At 40.8% G+C, this 19,667-nt stretch overlaps 1 protein-coding gene across 1 annotated transcript; it reads left to right on the top strand.

Annotated features, from left to right (window-relative positions):
- Positions 1-3,351: 3,351 nt before the first annotated feature.
- On the top strand, positions 3,352-13,844 carry PLRG1 (pleiotropic regulator 1; the record flags this gene model as incomplete). The annotated part of the gene is made up of 16 exons (XM_079534639.1): positions 3,352-3,467; positions 4,210-4,222; positions 4,313-4,419; positions 4,649-4,791; positions 5,687-5,740; positions 6,533-6,626; positions 7,123-7,213; positions 7,409-7,510; positions 8,148-8,240; positions 8,604-8,753; positions 8,870-8,971; positions 9,403-9,505; positions 10,196-10,304; positions 11,132-11,271; positions 12,568-12,761; positions 13,742-13,844. 16 exons carry the CDS (start codon positions 3,352-3,354, stop codon positions 13,799-13,801), a joined length of 1,671 nt encoding a protein of 556 aa, XP_079390765.1. The 3' UTR covers positions 13,802-13,844.
- Between the last annotated feature and the right edge of the window lie 5,823 nt (positions 13,845-19,667).

The following is a 19,667-nucleotide window of genomic DNA, read 5'->3' as shown; positions in this document are numbered from 1 at the left end:
ATTGACTAAACATTTAAATCCTTAAAAGTACGTCCTACACAGGTTACACAAGATTACCGTATTCTCAAAAGTCACAAGTCTTGTAAAACAGCTCAACAGGTGAATGTCCAAAGAGAAGAAATGCTGTCAAACAGGGACTCTGGCATCTCCTTGCTTGTTTTTTCTCTGCTGAAAATTTGAATGCTTCAGAAATATCATATTAAATTTGAATTAAATATATCTCATACTGAACATCACAGTCTTCCAAGCGGGTCTGATAGGACCTGGGTAGATATGCAAGCCTTTGGCCTCTTTCAGTACAGCACTTCTGAGTAAATTGTTTTTTCTCATGAGGAAGCAGAAGTAGTACCTCAATGGATATTGTAAAAATTCACATTGATAGAAGATTGATGTTTTATCTTTACTTTCATTGCTGATAAGCCCCCTTGTGCACTATGTGGTTCAAATATCTTCAGTAGAATCTTAAAATAATACGGTATAAAGTTGTTTGTAATCAGTAGTGAAATAAATGAATGCTTTCTGGTGATTTTTAAGAATATGGCATATTGCCTCTCTCGTGTAAATGGCTTTAACATTTCAGTGTCTGCATATCCTGTGCATTTCTCATGTATCATAAATTATAAATAACTGAGTTATAGTGAATTATTCAAGTGTGCACACATCTCTTTGATATCTGAAGATGTTAACAGACGTAAGTTATGGGCTGAACTTCCATTTCAGAGACCAAATGGATGGAGAGGTTAATTTTGTGATAAACAAAAACAGAAATAGCTAAAATTGCTTGTTTTAGGGCTTTTTCCTGTATTTGTGCTGTTGTCAGAATTCTGGTAAACTACGGAGATTCCTGAAATATGAGAAAACAGTTTAATCTGACTAGTTTAATCATTAAACAGCTTGGCCCAGAATTGGCAATGGCTCAAGAAGCTCTTACTCTCCTGAATCTGATCCCTTGCAAGACAACATCTCTAACTCTGTTAGATTTGGAAGAACACAAATTAAAGGAACCTGTCTCTGGCCAAAACTGTTGTCATTAGCATGTTATTTATACGTACGTATAAGAGCCAGTCAAGTGCCAGTCAAGACACTGTTTGCCCGTCATTATTACTGTTTCTGGGCATTTCTCAACCTTAAATGCAATTTTCATCACACCATACCTGGCGGAAAGTTCAGTCACCACCATTTCATGTATAAGGCAGAGGCATAGTGATGCGAGCCTCTTGCCCAAGGCTTACAGGTAGGGGAACAGTGGAGATCTAGCCTGGGGTCCCACTAGCCCTGAACAAGGAACTTGCCTTTAAATTACCCTTCCTTGGTCCATATGAATCTTAACAATATTCGTCTTGAATTTATTCTGAAACCACCACCATATTCTGCAGCAACTGTAGGTGTCCTTTTTCAGGCACTCAATGATCTTTGGTCTGTGGTGGCCAAAGGTGGCTGCATCCATGCCGAACGTGTTTGGCCTGGGAATCCCCCAGCTTCATCTGCCTTCTGATAGGATTTCCCCTATGAAATTCAGCCTTTGACTCTCCCCACTCCAGTACTTTCATTGGCTTCCCAAAGAGGGTTAGCCAGCTGTGCCTACCAAGGGAATTACCAGGAACCACAATGAATGAGCCATATGCCTATTGTGCCAAGGCTTTGATGCTTGCAACAGTTACATCTAGGCTGACACTGTATGAGGACTGGATAAAGCCTTATGAACAACCAAGAACATGGATTTATCTTCTAAAAATGGTGTCAGGGAGGCTTTCTCTCCAAATAGAACACGTTTTTCCATGTGTTTTCTTCACTTCCTCCCCAGCTCACACGGTTAATGAGTTCTTCCTGAACTCACATAGTGGTGATACTACAACAAATCTGCTATGAGGATCTACGAAAAGAAAGCACTGAGCCGATGGTGTTCCAGGACATCTCTTTGTACACTGCTTTTGTCCTGGAGAGCTACTTACTGGCAGAGGTGTATGTGTGTGTTTTTAGGAATGAAATTTTGTGTGCTGCCTCTCATGTTTGCTTTGCCAAATCATCTGCCCGTGGTGCAATGCTCTTTACACAAACCCCATCCTTGTATGTTGGCTCCTCCAGCCTGAATATGTTCCAGAGGTAGTTTTGGTGAGGGGGAATAGAGCCTTCTTGGACTGCTATCAGTAAATGTAATTTTGAAAGGAATCCAGTTGTTAGCAGTTGATTTAGAAATGTCCTTTGAACACACTGGTATTGTACATGTCATACTGTGACAGGAGTACTCTAGAATTAGATGTTCTTCTCAGGTGTCCTCTTTCCTTCCCTTTACTGGTAACAAATTATTTCAAAGGCTTCTCGTAAACGAGAATTAACGTTATGTTCACATTCTGGAAGTAAGCAAATTTGTAAACATGTATGGGGGGGGGGGCATCTATTTTGGTCATTAAGACAACACTGAAGTGTATGCAATGCGCCTTTTATCTTTCCATTAGGGTAAAAAATGACACGGCTTGTTCTTCCTGGAATTACAGCTAGAGCTGACACGAAAGAACACATCAAGTAGAACACATCACATTGGATTTGAAAAGGACAATGAATAAGTTAGTGAATACTGCCAGCGTGGTTTAACGACTGCTTGGAATTAACCTGCTAGGAGATGAAATAATATATACATGTAACACAGATAAATTTGACCTTTGATGTTTTAAAGCAAGGACATCAAGGGATATGACTCCATCCCTAATAAGCACCTGAGGGGAATCCTCACTTATCGAAACAGAGAGTAACTACAGGGCTTTGTAAAACCTAACGATGCAGTAGTGAAGAGCATACGTAAGTGAAGTTTCCTTACAAAATATAGATTATTCTTTTCCGGGATTGCTACAAAGGTCTGTATTCCAAGGCAGGTTTTTCTTTAAAGATGCATTAAAAATGGGCCTGATTCACTTCAGCTAAACGACAGAACGCAAAGCGCCAAGGCTACGTTAAAAACAAAAAACAAAACGAAACAAAAAAAAAACAAAAAAAAAAACAAAAACAAAACCGAACGCGGTCACGTGACGTAGCCCGACGCACTCAGCGCACGTCCCCGGCCACCGCGCGCCCGGGATCCCTCCTCAAGCGCAACATCGCCCTCTGGCGTTGCAGACCCTCGGCTGCAGGCTGCGCGGGGCTCCAACCTCCACGGCGCCTCGGGGCGCGCAGCTCGGCGCCTCCTCTGTGCGTCACTTCCGGTGACGTACGGCAGGCGCCGGAAGTGCCTCCATAGCTGTCGGCGGGGAGAGGGGAGCGAGGGGCGACGGCGCCATGGTGGAGGTGAAGGCGGGTGGGGGTTCGCGGGGTGGGAGGCGGGCCCCTGGCGGTCCATCACGCCGCGTCGCTGTGGGGATGGTCCGCCGCCGGGCCTCTGCCTGCCCGGGCCGCTCCTGCTGCTCGCGGGAGGCCGGCGGGGCCTTTCGCCGGTCTCCTGGCAGCGGCGCGGGGTCGCGGGCTCGAAGGCCGTTGTCAGCTCTGTTCTTCTGTTACTGAAATGCTGTTGGTAGGACAAGATGCCCAGCAGCTGCCCCGTGTAATAGTCTTTTTACAGAGTGTCATCGCTGTCCAAAGCTATCTGTGTTTAGCTCCTGTTGTGGAGGTATTGTGTTACCTACTGCTCCTGTTGCGATAAGCAGTCGTTTGCTACTATAATTCCTGCTGCTTTTTTCAGTCGCGTGGAATTCCTAGCTTCCTAGGCCTACTACAGATGTTCTTTTCTTGATTTGGTATCTAGGGTTTGCAGCACCTTCCTGAGCAAAAAGCTTCGTGCAGGCCTGCTGCGATAGGGGAATGTAAAGTGTGGCAGAATGGGTCGATGAGTGGGCAAACAGAGTTTGGGGCAGGAAAGCAGAGCTCAGTGGAGGAAACCCCAGTGTATGGAGCATGGAAGCTGGGCAGCTGAATGATTCTGGAGCCAGAAGTTGTTAATGTGGCTTACAGTCTGTTGCTGCTATTTGTGACGTGCAGAACAAGTACAAGGAGTTTCAGTTTTCTGTACTGAACAAAGAGGCTCATACTCTGTTTAGATTTATTTATTTTTTTGTGCCCTGGGAGGGAGGTAGGAATTAAAACTATAATTATGTGATGCTAAGTAAATATTCTGTGTAAGTTAATAGCTGGTTTTATTTTGAGTAGATGTTGAATTAAAACAACTAACAGATGGACTTAAATTTTTGGTTTGTCAGAGCAGCAGTGTTTTCTTTGATATAGAGTTATGTCATATGTAAGTCTGAAATTGCTACTCAATTTATTTTTCAGATTTCAGTTTTTCATTTAAGCACAGCTAAATTTATTTAAATATGCTTTATTTTAGGAAGTCCAGAAGCACTCTGTGCACACACTTGTGTTCAGGTCTTTGAAGAGAACCCATGATATGTTTGTAGCTGATAATGCCAAGCCTGTGCCGTTAGATGATGAAAGGTGAGTACTGTGGCTGAGTTGCATTTTGTTAGTGATGGCTCTATCCAAGCAGGAGTTCAGATGTTTAGTGCAATTAGCAGTTAAGGGAATTAAAAAAAAAACAACAGAAAGATTGCAGTGTTAGCTGTAGAGGTGTTGTAGAGGTGTCTCCTGTTTTTAAAATATTTCAAAACTTCATAGCAGTCAAAAATCAGGGTTTGATCAGGACTGTGCTCTGTTCTTCCAACAGCCACAAAGTAAAGATGGCAGTGAAGCTGCGTACTGAGTACGGCTCAGTGTTGCACATGCCTACACTTAAAGAAAACATGAGAGAGAAAGGAGGCCCAGCTACTGGGGATCCGTATGGACATAAACAGTATTCTGGAAATGAAGGTTTGTTATTCCTAGCAGTGTGTTTGTTCTTTGCTGTGTCGCAGTCTCACATTGTTGATCTGTTGGATGTAGAAGGAAATAAAAATAACTGGTGTTTTCCTTGCGAGAGTCACAAGAGTTAAGTGATTCAGAATGAGGAGAAAGTTTGTTTCCACGAGGAAATAGTAGGAGACTTAACTGATTAGTAAAACAAGCGTGTTTTAAGGTAATGCTGGTGTGTGCTGTATTTGGGTGTTAGAAGGCTGATAATGGTTGAGGACGTGTCATTTTGTTGTTTAGTTTTGTTTTTTTTGTATAATTTGTTCAGACTTCCTCAGCTGTGCAACCATTAGAACAGAAAACTCATTAGTTGGAAAACGCTTTGGTTTGGTTATATGGAATAAGGGTGCATTGGGCTGATCTGTATAGAAACTTCTAAAGCATGTCCAATGACTTTTTATTTTAGCTGAGGATTTATCTTACAAAACACTTCTATTTGAAGATATTCTGTGACTGAAGAACATTGAGGGGCTGGAAAATACTTAAGGAAACAAACTTTTGCTTGCATTTTTCTTTTCCAATGTCAGGTACATTTATTGGCCTTGAGTAGCTTGTGTCAGACAATCATACTGCTTGTGTAGTTGGCTCTTCTTGCATCTACTTCAGAAGGCATCTTTGACAGCATGAGCATCTTTCTCATGGGAGAGAGATTGTTCCTGTTGGTAACAAATGGTGCGACCGTTTTTAAAAGGCTGAGCTCTGGAAATCTGAGATAACCACAACAACTAAAATCAGTGTCAATAAGAGGTTTGTAAGTGTATTGCATTAGAAATGATTGCTTCTGCTTCTGCTGCTTTGCATCACCTACTCTGTTGTGCTCAATTGTGTTTGAATGCATTATTTTGTTGATCTTTAGGAGAAGAACTGGAGTATGTGATAACTGGCACACATCCATACCCACCTGGGCCTGGTGAGTAAAATTCTGTGTTTGAATCAGATATGTCAAGGAGAAACTGAAATGTTTTTTGTTGTTGTTTCTTGTTTTTGCCTTGGCATCTGACAGGAATATTATCTTTGTTGTCAACTGCCAGAACATTGGCTAGGGAAAGAAACAGAGAACTGAAAGTAGAATAAACTCTCCAGTCTACACCAAAGATATACTTTGAAAAATGGTTTTGGGTGTTTGCTTGTTTTTTTTTTTTGTTTGTTTGTTAGTTTGATTTTCCTAAATTAATCTACTCTTCTTAGGACGAGAGCAGAGATTACAAGCTCTCCTCATTAGGAAGAGATTAAATGCTCTCCTCATTAGGAGTAAACCTTTCACTGCCCCAGGATATCTGCAGTTATGTAGAGACTGTATAGTAATAAATAGTGCTGAATGGGCAAGACAGCAAATACTTGTCAAAATATTGTTTCTGTGTGTTTGGAGTTCACAATGGTTGAGGCTGGATAAAAAGCATAGCTATTGCTTGTTTGTTTGTTTTGTTTGTCATTTCTGATGACAGAATCATACTATTTTCTACTCCAGAAACTGTGTGCTTCTGGAGGTAGTAGAATCACGATGGAATGGATTTGGACCAGAATAAAAATTACTGTAGATTTGACTCCAAGAATAGCAATGAATGATGGTGTTTAACATTACAAGTGAACGATATGTCCTTGTACACAGGGGTGTGTGTGCGTAAAATGTGTTATGTATCACCTGTTCCTGAATTTTCTTTTTAATGGTTGCCTTTGCTTTTGCTGTGCTGTTTTTTTTTAGGTGTGGCTCTGACAGCAGATACTAAGATCCAGAGGATGCCTAGTGAATCTGCAGCTCAATCCTTAGCTGTATCTCTTCCCGCTTCTCAGTCCAGGTGCTGCTGCAGTACTTCATTCATGTTTGCATAATCTACAAGAATTACAAGGCAAAACAAAGTACTTTGTGTATTCAGCTTTGTAAAATATCTGAAAAGCTGATCGAGTGGTTGGCAACCCTGCCTGTGACAGAGGGCTGGAACTAGCTGGCCTTCAAGATCCCCTCCAACTGAAGGCATTCTGCGATCTGATTTTAAGGTGGCCAGGCATCACCTTGGTGTAGCAGCATTTTTTCTTGGCTGTCCCTAGAGGCAATGGACAGGAGGGGGAGAATGGGGAATTTAGATCAAAGAGCAGACAGAAAGAGGAGCTTGGTTTGCAGGTACTTGTTGCGTGTTGAATTGATCAGACACTGGAGCAGGCTGCCCAGAGAGGTTGTGCAGCCTCCATCCTTGGAGATGTTCAGGACTCAGTTAGACACTGCTCTGTGATATCTTCTCACTTCTTAAAATACAGAGCTGATTTTGGTCAGTTGACTGTTCTCGTTCAATGTAGGTTGGATGCGAATCGGACAGCTGCTGGTGTGGGAGAGATTTACAGACATGCTGGGATATCTGAGCGCTCGCAGCCTCCTGGGATGTCTGTGGTGAGTTTGTTGCATGTCTAATGTGAAATATTGGCAGGTGCTTTTTGGTTTCATTTCTGTACTGTGTGGAGATCTCCTTGCTAGCTAAACTTCATTGGTGTTGAGATGTCAGGGCAAGAAAGCTTTTAATTTTACTTGAAGAGGTAAGTTATGAAATATTTACCTTACTTGAAAGGTGTAATTTTTTGTTTACAGGCTATGATGGAAGCTGGCGGAACCAAAAATTCTGCATTAGTACCAAAGAAGGCTCCAACCATGCCCAAGCCTCAATGGCATCCACCTTGGAAACTGTACAGAGTAAGTTGCAGACTTACATTGTGAACACCAATGTGAAAATGTATGAATTAAGTTCCATTAGGGTTTTGTTTGAGCACTGTTCATCTAAATATAATTCTCTGTGTAAACAGAGCTTCAGAAAAATCTTCAGAATGCTGTAGTGTCAGGTAAATACAAAGCTAATTGTTAAAAGCAGTTTTTCCTGGAAACACCTGAACACAAAGGAATATGTTTTGATTCTGCACAAAGAAATATGTGTTGATTCAGTGTGAGAACATCCCTATATGGAAACAGAGAAATTACACTTCAGTGCAGTCTGCAGAACTGCGTGTGTTGAAGCATCATGTTATGGTTGTAGGTCGTGTTATGGTTGCTCCTTCTTTGTAGGAGCAGAGACTTTCCCTATTGCAAGTTTCCCAAGTGTGATGTATGGCATGTAAATTTCCAGTGGTCCCATCATTTAACTGAAGTAGAAAGAAAAATAATGCTCTCTTCAAATCTAGTTTGAGATTTGGTTGGTTTTTTAGTTTGTTTCTTTGTTTTTGTAGAGCATGTGTTTCTTAACTAATTCTAACAGATTCCAGTGTTGGAATGGGAGCTGTGCTGTGTGATATGTGGCTGTTATTTCAGATTTAGGAATTCTTTTCTTTTTCTGAAGGTTATCAGCGGTCACTTGGGCTGGGTGAGATGCATTGCAGTAGAACCAGGAAATCAGTGGTTTGTTACTGGCTCTGCTGACAGAACTATTAAGGTAAGAGGCTGAAGTTACTAGCAAAGGAAGCTTTGGGGGTTTTAGTTTTTCAGTATTTAAAAACTTCTATAACCCTTGGGAAAAAAAAAGGTCTCGGTTGGTATAGACAGAATGGTGTGTACAGAGCTGCAAAATATTTTTCTTTTACTTCAGAGTCAGAAATGGAAGAAAATTTGTGGAGTAATACTTGATCACTAATACTTGAGATTTCATTTGTTGTATGTTAGCAGCTGGAGAGCAAATGTTTTGATTACTCTGATTTTTAATGTTAATTGACCTTACTGCATCTTACCTGGATTGTTTGCCCACACTATTGCTCTGTAGCTTCTAATTGTCTACCTCAAACTACCTATTTTGGTGCAGATTTGGGACCTTGCTAGTGGCAAGTTGAAATTGTCTTTGACGGGGCACATTAGCACTGTACGAGGTGTGATAGTAAGTGCAAGGAGTCCTTACCTCTTTTCCTGTGGAGAAGACAAACAAGTGAAATGCTGGGATCTTGAGTACAATAAGGTAAGCTGTAGTTTCTGACATTGCAATTAATTGGTAGTGGCAAATGTAAAAATAAAAGCGTTTGAAATACTGTTTTAAATGTTTGGTTAAAACATGCATGTTTTTAATTCATTTAGGTTATCAGACATTACCATGGTCATTTAAGTGCTGTCTATGGTTTAGACTTGCACCCAACAATAGATGTCCTGGTGACGTGTAGCAGAGATTCGACAGCACGAGTAAGTATAACTGTGTGTTGGAGCACCTTCCATTTGTAGAAGGGGCTAGTTAGCAGGGGCTTAGAGCACGTACTAAAAGGAGAACATGACAGTTCATGTTAACTTTGTCTTCCTTTGTAGATGAAAAAACTAAGCCTTCAATTGTACCCCGAAAATTGTACTCCAAATTATTCCTTAATTTATTAGATAGGCTCCCTAAATGTACAGGATTACTCTGTGTGATTTATGTGCTTATCCAGAGATTTAAAGGTTGGCCTACTTCTCCCCTTGAAATTTACCCACTGGGGCAGTTCATCTTCTGAACAAAACAATTTAGATACCTAAACGTATGGCAAGGAGTTAGTATCATCCATTGCAGTGTCTAGAATTGATAACATGCACACCCTTCTTGGCCTATTTGCTTCTTTTTTTTTTTTACTGTGGTTTCATAGATTTGGGATGTGAGGACAAAAGCTAGTGTGCACACGCTCTCAGGACACACAAATGCTGTGGCAACAGTGAAGTGCCAGGCTGCAGAACCACAAGTTGTTACAGGTAGAGTGGACATGATTTTGCAAATATCATAAGTAATAAACCTAATCTTAGCTGTATTTGTCTTGTATTTCTGTGAGGTTCAAGCCTTTTCTCTTTGTTCATTTATTAAATTCATTTCTCATTCACTTTCTTTTGAAGATGGGCTGTGCAGTGGTTAGTTGTAGCATCAATACTGTGACGTAAGGAAGTATGGCTATGTGTTGTTTGAACATCTTTCTGCATTTCCCATGCCATAGTTGATAAAAAAGTGCATCTTTTCCATTATGTCAAAATTGGAGCTGCAGCAGCAGGGATCCATAAGCAGGGGATTTCTCAGATACTGAAAGGATGGAAAGTAAATTCCTTGCCCTGAGCTCTGTCCCCAAAGGCGTTTGGAGAAAATCAGGCTTGTGTTTGGATGGGCTGGCATCCAGGGCCTGTTCTGCCACAGCTTTGGAGAGGAACAAAGGGCAGTAGGTTATCTGGCTTTGAAAATAATGCCCTGCTGAACTACATGCTTCTCTTTGAATTTCAAGCTGTGCAAAAAGCTATCACAACTCAGTGCCTTTCTTTTCTGAAATGGAATTAATGGCATAATTTCCTAACAGAAACATCAATGATTTTATATCTTTCACGTATAATGTTTTGTCTGTTTTATGAGCACAATAATAAAAGTAGAATAAATAGTGGGTTTTTTTTATTTCATTGCAGGCAGCCATGATACTACCATACGGCTTTGGGATTTAGTGGCAGGGAAAACTCGTGTTACTTTAACAAACCATAAGAAATCTGTAAGAGCAGTAATACTACATCCAAGGCAGTAAGTTTTCTTCGTTCTTTTACCCTCTCATAATTCATGATGTGGTGCTGGAAGGCCAGTGTGAGCCCTGATTAGGAGTAGCAGGGCATAATAATGAGAAAAAAACAACCAACCAACCAAACAAAAAAAAAAACAGGGAGCATATAATGCTTAAAAATGTATATCTCAGTAAGCTATTTGTGTAGCACCTTTACTGCTCCTGGCTTCCCAGGAATTGGTTCTCAGAATATATTACAGTGCACAGAATTTCTTATGCATGTGCTTTGCCATGTTCCTTGAAAAATGAGCAATGCTGGGCATGATAAAGCTAATAATGATGTATGTAACTGAATGATTATTAGCAGAAGGAGACACATTTTTGTAAAATTTCACAGGTGTAAATATTGCTGAAAGAGGTGGTGATTAATACAGAGTGATTTGTTTTGTAATATGTGCTTCATGGCTCAAGATGTTTCAATCTAAGTAGCCTTAAAAAAAAACCCAAAACCTTCTTGTGAATATTTAATCTTTGAAGCAGGTGTGGTTTGCAATGCTTAGGTTAAGATAACTCTGTTTTGATGCATCCCAAGTTTCTTCAGATAAAATACCATTAAGACAGTGGAGAAAACAAATTTGCATCGAATTCACTTTTTTTGCAGTGGTTTGTCCTTGCTTGTGTGGCTTTGAAAACCAAAACTTGTTTTCCCCTCTGATTCCTTTGCTGATGATGCCCTTCTACTGAATTTCTCAGAATAACAACAAACAAAAATATTAGCTTTCATGCTGTCCAAAGAAATGTTTGATAGCCCCTTATCTATCTTCAATATGCTGTGCTTATTTTCTTTCAGTTACACATTTGCATCTGGTTCTCCAGATAACATTAAGCAGTGGAAATTCCCGGATGGAAACTTCATTCAGAACCTCTCTGGTCACAATGCCATTATCAACACACTGACTGTAAATTCAGATGGAGTTTTGGTCTCAGGAGGTAAATAAGAAATTGCACATTTGTATTCCTTCCCACTTGCTTCTCAAAATGTAGATGTGACTGAAGGATCTTAAGGTCAGGACCCCTTAGCTCTCTTGGGCTTATGAATCTGCTATAGACTACATCTTCATTTTGAACAAAGTAGAATCCCTTATTTTTTGGTGCTGCATGCCCAAAAATGTCTTTGAAAGCAATCTGAAATGCACCTCTACAACTGATAGGTGTATGTCTCATTAACAGGTTCCTTAATGTCTGTAATTTCCTTGGAGGCATGATGCCTCAATTTTAATGGAGCTACTGAGCACAGAACTTAATGTTCAGAATGCCAGTCCTTTCTTTGCTTCCAAAGCAACGTACTGCCTTGTGGGCTATTTGATTCAAAATGGGATGAGATTCTGAGGAAGACTCACCAGCCTGCTTAAACAAATTAGTCTTCCTTCTTAGCTAAGGAAAACAGGAAACCTTATATGATGTTACTTGCCCTTGCAGCCCAGAAAGCCAACTCTATCCTGGGTTGCATCCAAAGAATTGTGGCCAGCAGGTCCAGGGAGGTAATCCTGCCCCTCTGCTCTGCACTGGTGAGACCTCACTTGGAGTACTGCCTGCATGTGTGAAGTCCTCAGTGCAGGAGAGATGTGGACCTGTTGGAGCACATCCAGAAGAGGGTCACAAAAATGATCCGAGGGGTGGAACACCTCTCCTGTGAGGCCAGGCTGAGAGAACTGGGGCTGTTCAGCATGGAGAAGAGAAGGCTTTGGGGACACCTGAGAGTGGCCTTTCAGTGTCTTAAGGGGAGCTATAAAAAGGGACAGACTCTCCAGCTAGTTTTGTTGTGGTAGGACAAGGGGAAATGGTTTCAAAGTGAAAGGGGGGAGCTTTTGATAGGATATAAGGGAGAAATTTGATACAGTATGGGTGGTGAGGCACTGGAACAGTTTGCCAAGAATGTGGTGGATGCCCTTTCCATTCAAGTCTGGACAGGCTCTGAGCAGCCTGATCTAGCTGTAGGTGCCTTGTTCTTTGCAGGGGAGCTTGGCTAGATGGCCTTCATAGGTCCCTTCCAACTCAGACGATTCTGTGTCCCTGCTGTGCTTGGAATGTTGCTTTCAGTTGTGGACTCAAGAGCTCTTTGCTACAAGAATGGTATGGAGTTGCTCAGACATGTGCAGTGAAGAGACTATGAAACAAACAGTATGAGAAGTGGCTGTGGAAACTTGTTCACAAGACTGTTTTTAGAAAAATGGCAGAAATGAACTGGGGGAAATGCTAATTATGTTTGCTTTGGTTTGTTTTTAGCTGATAATGGTACTATGCATCTTTGGGACTGGAGAACTGGATACAATTTCCAAAGAGTACACGCAGCTGTACAGCCAGGCTCTTTGGACAGCGAATCGGGAATATTTGCTTGTGTTTTTGACCAGTCTGAAAGCAGGTTGCTAACTGCTGAAGCTGATAAGACCATAAAAGTGTATAAAGAAGATGATACTGCGGTATGTCGGAGTGTCTCTTTTATGTCTTTTCATGAAATCACCAGATTTGAAATAAATTTTAGGCACATCAAGAAGGAACATGTGTACACCCTGTGGAATCTGCTCTGTTCATATTTGAAAATAATGTGTGTGCATGAATCTAAAGAGGACAGCAGCTTCCTCCTAATTTCTTATCGACTGCTGTAGAGCAAAGAAGTTGCATGTACATCAGCTCTTCTGCACAAATCATGTACCATTAAATTTGGACAAAACTACCCAAAATGATAATGTGCTTTGTGTTCTGAAGGTGCTAAGGGATTTTTTTTATTGTAATCATTAAAACGTGAATTAGCAAGAAGATTACATTCTGTATACTGTATTTCTGTATACTGTATTTCTGTATATGATATGGGTTAAAAATTGTCCCAAACAAACTTCTTGCATTTAGAGTAAGTAGAATATTTTCAAACTGATGTTTTCAACTCTGAGTCCTTTTACCAACATGGAGGAGAATAGATTGTAGGTTATCAGAGTACAAATAATATAGTGAAGTTTACAGTGTAAAGATTATTTTTTTTTAATGTTCATTAAAGCTTTTTGTTCAACTTTGGGATTGCTGCATTGTATTAGACTTCGAGCAACTCATTTTGCTAGTTGCAAACTGTAGGCACTGTGACATTTGCCAAAATCTGTGTATGTCAGGGGAAGGACTGACTGTGAAATTCCTACTTCTGTGCTTTGATCACTACAGAGTTTTTTCTGAACTGCTACCTGCAACTTTATGCTCAAAAAAAAAGAGAAAAAAAAAAAGGCAGGAACAAATTCTGCCGTGTCTTCCAGGCAGGAATGATAATGCAATTTAATTTGCTTAAATGAATTAGGTAGCTGTAATGTTGTGTATATGTCCTATGTAAATAATATTTTAGACTAACCTCTAATTACAGATTAGTCTTGAGTTAAAAAATAAAAATCCTTACGGAGGTTCTGTTCTTCCCTTTTAGACTGAAGAAACTCATCCTATCAGCTGGAAACCAGAAATTATCAAGAGGAAGCGCTTTTAATGCGACAACACACTTGTGCTATGATTTTTTTCTGGCTTTTTCGAGAGCTTTCAGTCACATGTTCTGTCTACAACAGAAGAGCAGGAAGTCAGCAAATCTGTGCTTTTTCAGTGTGTTTTCTAATAAATTTCATTTCTTCCTTTTTGTCTTTTTTTGGGTTGCGTGATCCCAGCAAACAGGTTGCAGCTGTCAGCCTTCTCTTTGGCTGCATGTATGTGGAGCATGTGTGGTTCACGGAGAGGATAAATGTGCAGGTGGTTGCTTTTTTATATGCCTCTACTGAGTGTGGATCTGAAAAGATTTGGTGAGCTGGGTTTTCTGCAAGACCCTTGCTTTGCTCCAAAAGTAGCTGAGTTTACCTTAGAGTCCATCTACGGGACATTTATTGAGTGGCACTTCTAGATTTTAGAGCCATGTTGTTTACTGTGTATGTGCTTAGTAAATACTGTAATGGAACGTTACGTGTGCTAAATTACAGAATAAGAGATTAACCAATAAAGATCATGGCATAATACAGTAATGTGGTTTCCTTGGAAAGCAGCACTCTGGCTGCTAACACATCCCCAGTGGCTGTGTTATTAGATGAAACTGATTTTCCAAGTGATTGATTTTCTTTCCCTAGGAAAGCGTTCAGTATGCAACTTCATATCTTTGCTTATTTCATTTTGCAGTGGACCTGATAATAATGAAAGCCACTATCAAATTATATTGCTTTGTTAGCACTGGGTTAGACCAGTCGACTTGATAAATCACGTCTTGCTTTCTTTCAGTTATCTGAAGTATTTGTGACATTTAGTTACAGGGAACTTAAAAAACTGAGGTCTGAAGAAGAGCTCTTATGTGATTCCAGCCATGGTTTTATTTATTTTTGACTCCCTGTGATCTTAGGATTTAAAGCATGAATATGCACGTATGTATGAAAGTTTACTGACACTCCTGAGGGGGCAGATGTGTCATTGTATTTACAGTCATGCAACTAGCAGTAACCACGGAATGCTCTTTGCTACAGCTTCTCTTTGGTGTCAGTACTGTTCTTCATCACCTGCTAAACTTTGTTCTTCGGATTGCTACACTTGAGAACTAAATAGGAAAGGATGGGAATGGCAGTGTTCTTAGAATTACGAAAAATAGAAAATTTTTAAAAATATGGATTGAAAACAAGCATTCACTTTATGAACAACCATAATAATTTCAGTTCACTTAAAATAACTTCCAGGAATTTTAAAAATTCCGTTTTAGTTTCTTGTGATGTTTAGAAGTGACGTTTCAAGGGGAGATGGGAAGGAGAGAGTGAACTACAGTAATGTGCTCAGTCCCCTTTAACCTCCTTCTCTTTGGGTGTCTGCCTGGCCGGCAGTTTCTCGCTCATACAGCATTAGTTTTCTTGCTGTCCTGGAGCGTGGAGAACAATGCACTGGTTATTCTTTGTAACAAAACAAGAAGAAAAAAAAAGAATGCTAATAGAGGGTATTTCCAGGTTGTATCAGACACCTTTTATTTGGTTGTAGCACAGTACTTCTTTTATATCATCGCATCTGTTTTCATTTTAGTTAATTTAATGGGGGAAAATGTAGATGATGGCCTGTATGTGTTTTGTACCTGTTGCTAGTGCTTTGTTCCAGAAATCCATGAAGCATTTTGTTGTTAAATAGAATTTTATTGCTTGTAGTTAATTTCCTATAGGAAACCAGCGTGGAGAGGAATAACTTGGAAGAGAGTATTTTTTTGTTGTCATCTGTTTTTAACAGAAGTGTCTGTTTCGATGACTTGGGAGCAGAGTGAGTAGAGGTTTTTGCTCTGATCTTGCACATCTTTTCTGTACTCTGTATCATTTTCCCCACTGTTTGTCACTTAGAAAAGAGAAGAAAATTCCTCTGCAGAGCCTGTGTTTCGTCCCTGCAGGAATCCACCAGCACAGGAGCAGCAGTTGCCACAGTGTTCACTGTAGAGCTGGTGGTAAAGACGTGGTTTGATGTGAAAGGCTGTGTCACCACTGTTCTGAGCTGTACTTTTCCCTTTGGGCTCTGTGTACGCTGTCCCAGCTCTAGTGTGACTTGTTTTTTTTCTCAGTGTGTTCTTTGCCATTTGATTTGCACATTCCTTCCCAGCTTTTTTTTTTCTTTCACTAATGTGAATAATATCATATATACTTATGTAAATATTGAGACATCAAGATTTGTTTAAAGAAATAAAGTTCATTTAAGTGCTTCTGTAATGCAAAGCTCACCAAGATGATGAGCTGATGCACACAGATCTGATTGTGTGGGATGCACAGCGAGGTTACATTTGTCCACACAGTCATAAGGTAAAGCTAAATGTGATCCTTGGAATATATTTTCCATGCTTTGGTAAGTGCCATGCTGCAGTGTCAGTTGAAGTAATTTGGAATTGGACTCTCATCTCAGGAAATTGGCACGCTTGATGAAATCTGATGTCTCCTGAATATGATCAAATCATAAACATTTCTAACGCAAACCTTGGGTTTTGTTTTATACTGTACATAATTGCACAGAAGTAAGAAAATGGGTTTTTCCAATGCAACAGTTTTTAAGAACGTGTAACCACTAAAAGTGATAAATTCTCAGATCACTCTTTGCTGTATAATAAAGCAGATAATAAGCTCAATGGCTAGAGTGCTGTCATTTGCTGGAGCCCAAAAGTTGTGACCACGGTATGTATTTGGCAACATTAAGGCTAACAGAAGTAAATCTTTAAAAGGCATTTGGTTGGTCCTATTAGATAAGGATTAAAGTGTCTGCCTGATGTAAGTGACAGCACTTTAGCCATCAATAAAACCTTCAGTGTAATATGATTTTGTGTCTTCCTTTCCCACTTGCGCTAGTAAATCCAATCAGTCAAAGGAGTCAGTTTTGTTAACGCTCTTTTAGCAGGATTTGAAGCTCGTGTGAAGATGACTTTCTATGGAAAATGTTCCTTAAGGAGAATATATAGTTAGTGAATTGCTTCATTCCTTTGAGAGCAAACACATCTTTGATTGCAGTGAATTTGAAGGCTGTTTGAAGGCACGGAGAAGCCATCTCCTTTGTGAAGATGATCCTTCTCAGAACTGTGATGTATATGGGGGACTCTGCATTTCTCACTGCTCTTTCCAGTAAGCTTTCATAAATGAACTCTCCAATAGAGGCAATTACAATCTAATTGCCTCTGTGAATGCTCTACTATCTGCATTTTTCCTATGCTTAGGAAAGGAAATAAAAATAAGCTGGTTGGGATTCATTCAGTATTGTAACTTTTGTCTACTATATGTCAGAAATTTGTAGATGATCAGCATGAGCATTCATGAGTTTTGGTGTTGGAAATGATGTTTTCTGGCAAAGTGATGTCTAGACTCACCATGAGGCTTTGCTCTTCAGAACGTCTCCGAGCCACTGCTGTGTGGCAGCACTCATATTTTAACAGCTATATAAAGCTCTGGGCTTTGCTTTTGATGGCAACGTTGGAGTTTCTAGATGCAGAGTTATTTATTGTTGTGGGTTGGTTGGTTTGTTTGTTTCTCCAGCAGCCTGAACAGCTTTAAAATCGGCCTCACTTTGTCTTTTCCAGCTGAATGTAAATTAGAACACAAGGAAATACTTCACGACACCAGGTCAGCTTCTCTCTTTCAGTCAGGCGGTGGAGCTGAGGAGCGATGCGAGCTCATAGCTGCAGAGCTGTGTGCTGCCCAGGTGCGCTGCTGCTGGGAGACAGTCGTGCGATAGTGTGTAATCAGAAACTTTTGTGCCACATACAACAGCATCTTTTTCTTCTTTCTCTAGTAGAAGATATTACGAATGTTAACATGACTTAACTATTTCCAACTAAATCCCCTTGACAAGCAGGCTTCCTGCATTGACAGCTAGAGATCGAGCTCTCAATAAAATCCTAGAATCACAGAATCACTCAGGTTGGAAAAGACCTTAAAGATCATTGAGTCCATGACCTAACCATGCTACTCTAACTAACAGCCCTCCACTAAATCATTTCCTTGAGCACCACATCCAAATGGTTGTCAAACACATCCAGTGATGGTGACTCAGCCACCTCCCTGGGGAACCCAGTGAATTCCAGTGCTTAACAGCCCTTTCTGTAAAGAAGTGCTTCCTGATGTCCAACCTAAACGTTCCCTGGCACAACTTGAGGCCATTTCCCCTTGTCCTGTCATCAGTGAGAAGAGACCAGCCCTGCTCTCGCTGCAGTCATCTTTCAGATGTTGGAAAAGAGCAATAAACTCTCACCTCAGGCTTCTTTTCCCTAGTCTGAGCAGCCCCAGTTCCTTCAGTCTCTCCTCACAGGCCATATTCTCCAAGCCCTTCACCAGCCTTGCTGCCCTTCTTTGTACCTCCTCCAGCACCTCTGTGTCCTTTCTGTACTGAGGTGCCCAAAACTGAACACAGCACTCGAGGTGAGGCCTCACCAGTGCTGAGTACAGAGCAGGATGACTTCCCTGGTCCTGCTCACCTCACCATTCCTGACACAAGCCAGGATGCCATTGGCCTTCTTGGCTACCTGGGCACACTGCTGGCTCACATTCAGCCAACTGTCCATCAGTACAACAAGGTCCCTTTCCAGCAGGCAGCTTTCTGGCCACTCCTCCCCAAGCCTGTAGGGTTGCCTGGGGTTGTTGTTACCAAATTGCAGGACTTGACACTTGGCCCTATTGAAACTCACACAGTTTGTCTTGGCCCATCGATAAATTAGTAATATAGAACATGAATAGAAAAATTCCATACAAAAATTTGAATATGACTGCCAGATGAGTCAATTTTCATGTCCTGCAAGTATATTAATAATTTCCTGCTCATTCCATTTCTTTTTGTCCCATGTGACATGGTAATAAACATATTTCTTTCCAAGAAAGCTTGGCAAAGCAAATCTACCAGAATCGATCCATTCTGCTAATGACTGTGATCTATTTTGGAACTGAAAATTCCACTGAATGAGTTGTATTATTCCATGCTGCTCTAAATTAGCCTATAAAAAGATATACAAATATAGTCAGTGAACCAAGCACACTGTGATAGCTAAATGAAATTATAGTTACAATGTTTCCTGCTAAATTAAACCCTTTTGAGGAGGATATTGCTCATCCTAAATAAACCTCTGTTAGTTTGGGAGTGGGATTGCAAACGGCCTTTAAATACGTAATGGAGATGAGAGCTGCACTCTTGGTGTTCTCCACTTTCGTTGTGCTGTTGGTACATGCAGCTGCCAGGTCAGTGATGCATCTTTTCTCCCAATGCTAACAGAGGATAACCATGCTTAGTACAGCACGGTGAGTTTCAGGCTTTAACCCACTGAAGAAAGCATCCATATGCTTTCTGGTAATGCAGCCCCGTGATCTATGACTGCACATTTTTTAAAGGAGTGTTCTCAATTTCTTCTTCATTTTTTTAGGCAACTAGTAACTCTAATGGGATGAACATTGCTATGAAATTGGAAGCCATCTCTAGCCTGTATCTCCAGCTTGATTTGTTATGACCTGGTAATTCCTTTCCTTCTTCCCTTTTCCATCATCATAGAATTGAGTTGGAAGGGACCTTTAAAGGCCGTCCAGACCAACTCCCTTGCAATGAGCAGGGACACCTACAGTAGACCATGTTGCTCAGAGCCTCAGCCAGCCTGATTTTGAATGTCTCCAAGAGCAGGGCATCCATCACCTCTTTGGGCAACCTGTCCCAGTGCCCAACATCCTTATTGTGAAAAAATTTTCCCCCACATTTGTCCTGCCCTTCTCCCCTCTGAAACCTGCAAAGCCCTCAGCTGTTCTGGAAAGATTCACATGATGTAAGCAGCAAGGTGGTGTGCTGTGGGTTGTCTACCGTGCTGCAATGCAGTGGCTCTGCCATGTGGTGGTGGTGTTTTGTGG

This window comes from Tetrao urogallus (assembly GCF_951394365.1).
Source record: "Tetrao urogallus genome assembly, chromosome: 4".
Classification (NCBI taxonomy): Eukaryota; Metazoa; Chordata; class Aves; order Galliformes; family Phasianidae; genus Tetrao; species Tetrao urogallus.
Note: the sequence above shows the minus strand (reverse complement) of the source record. Positions and strands in the feature narration are given on the sequence as shown.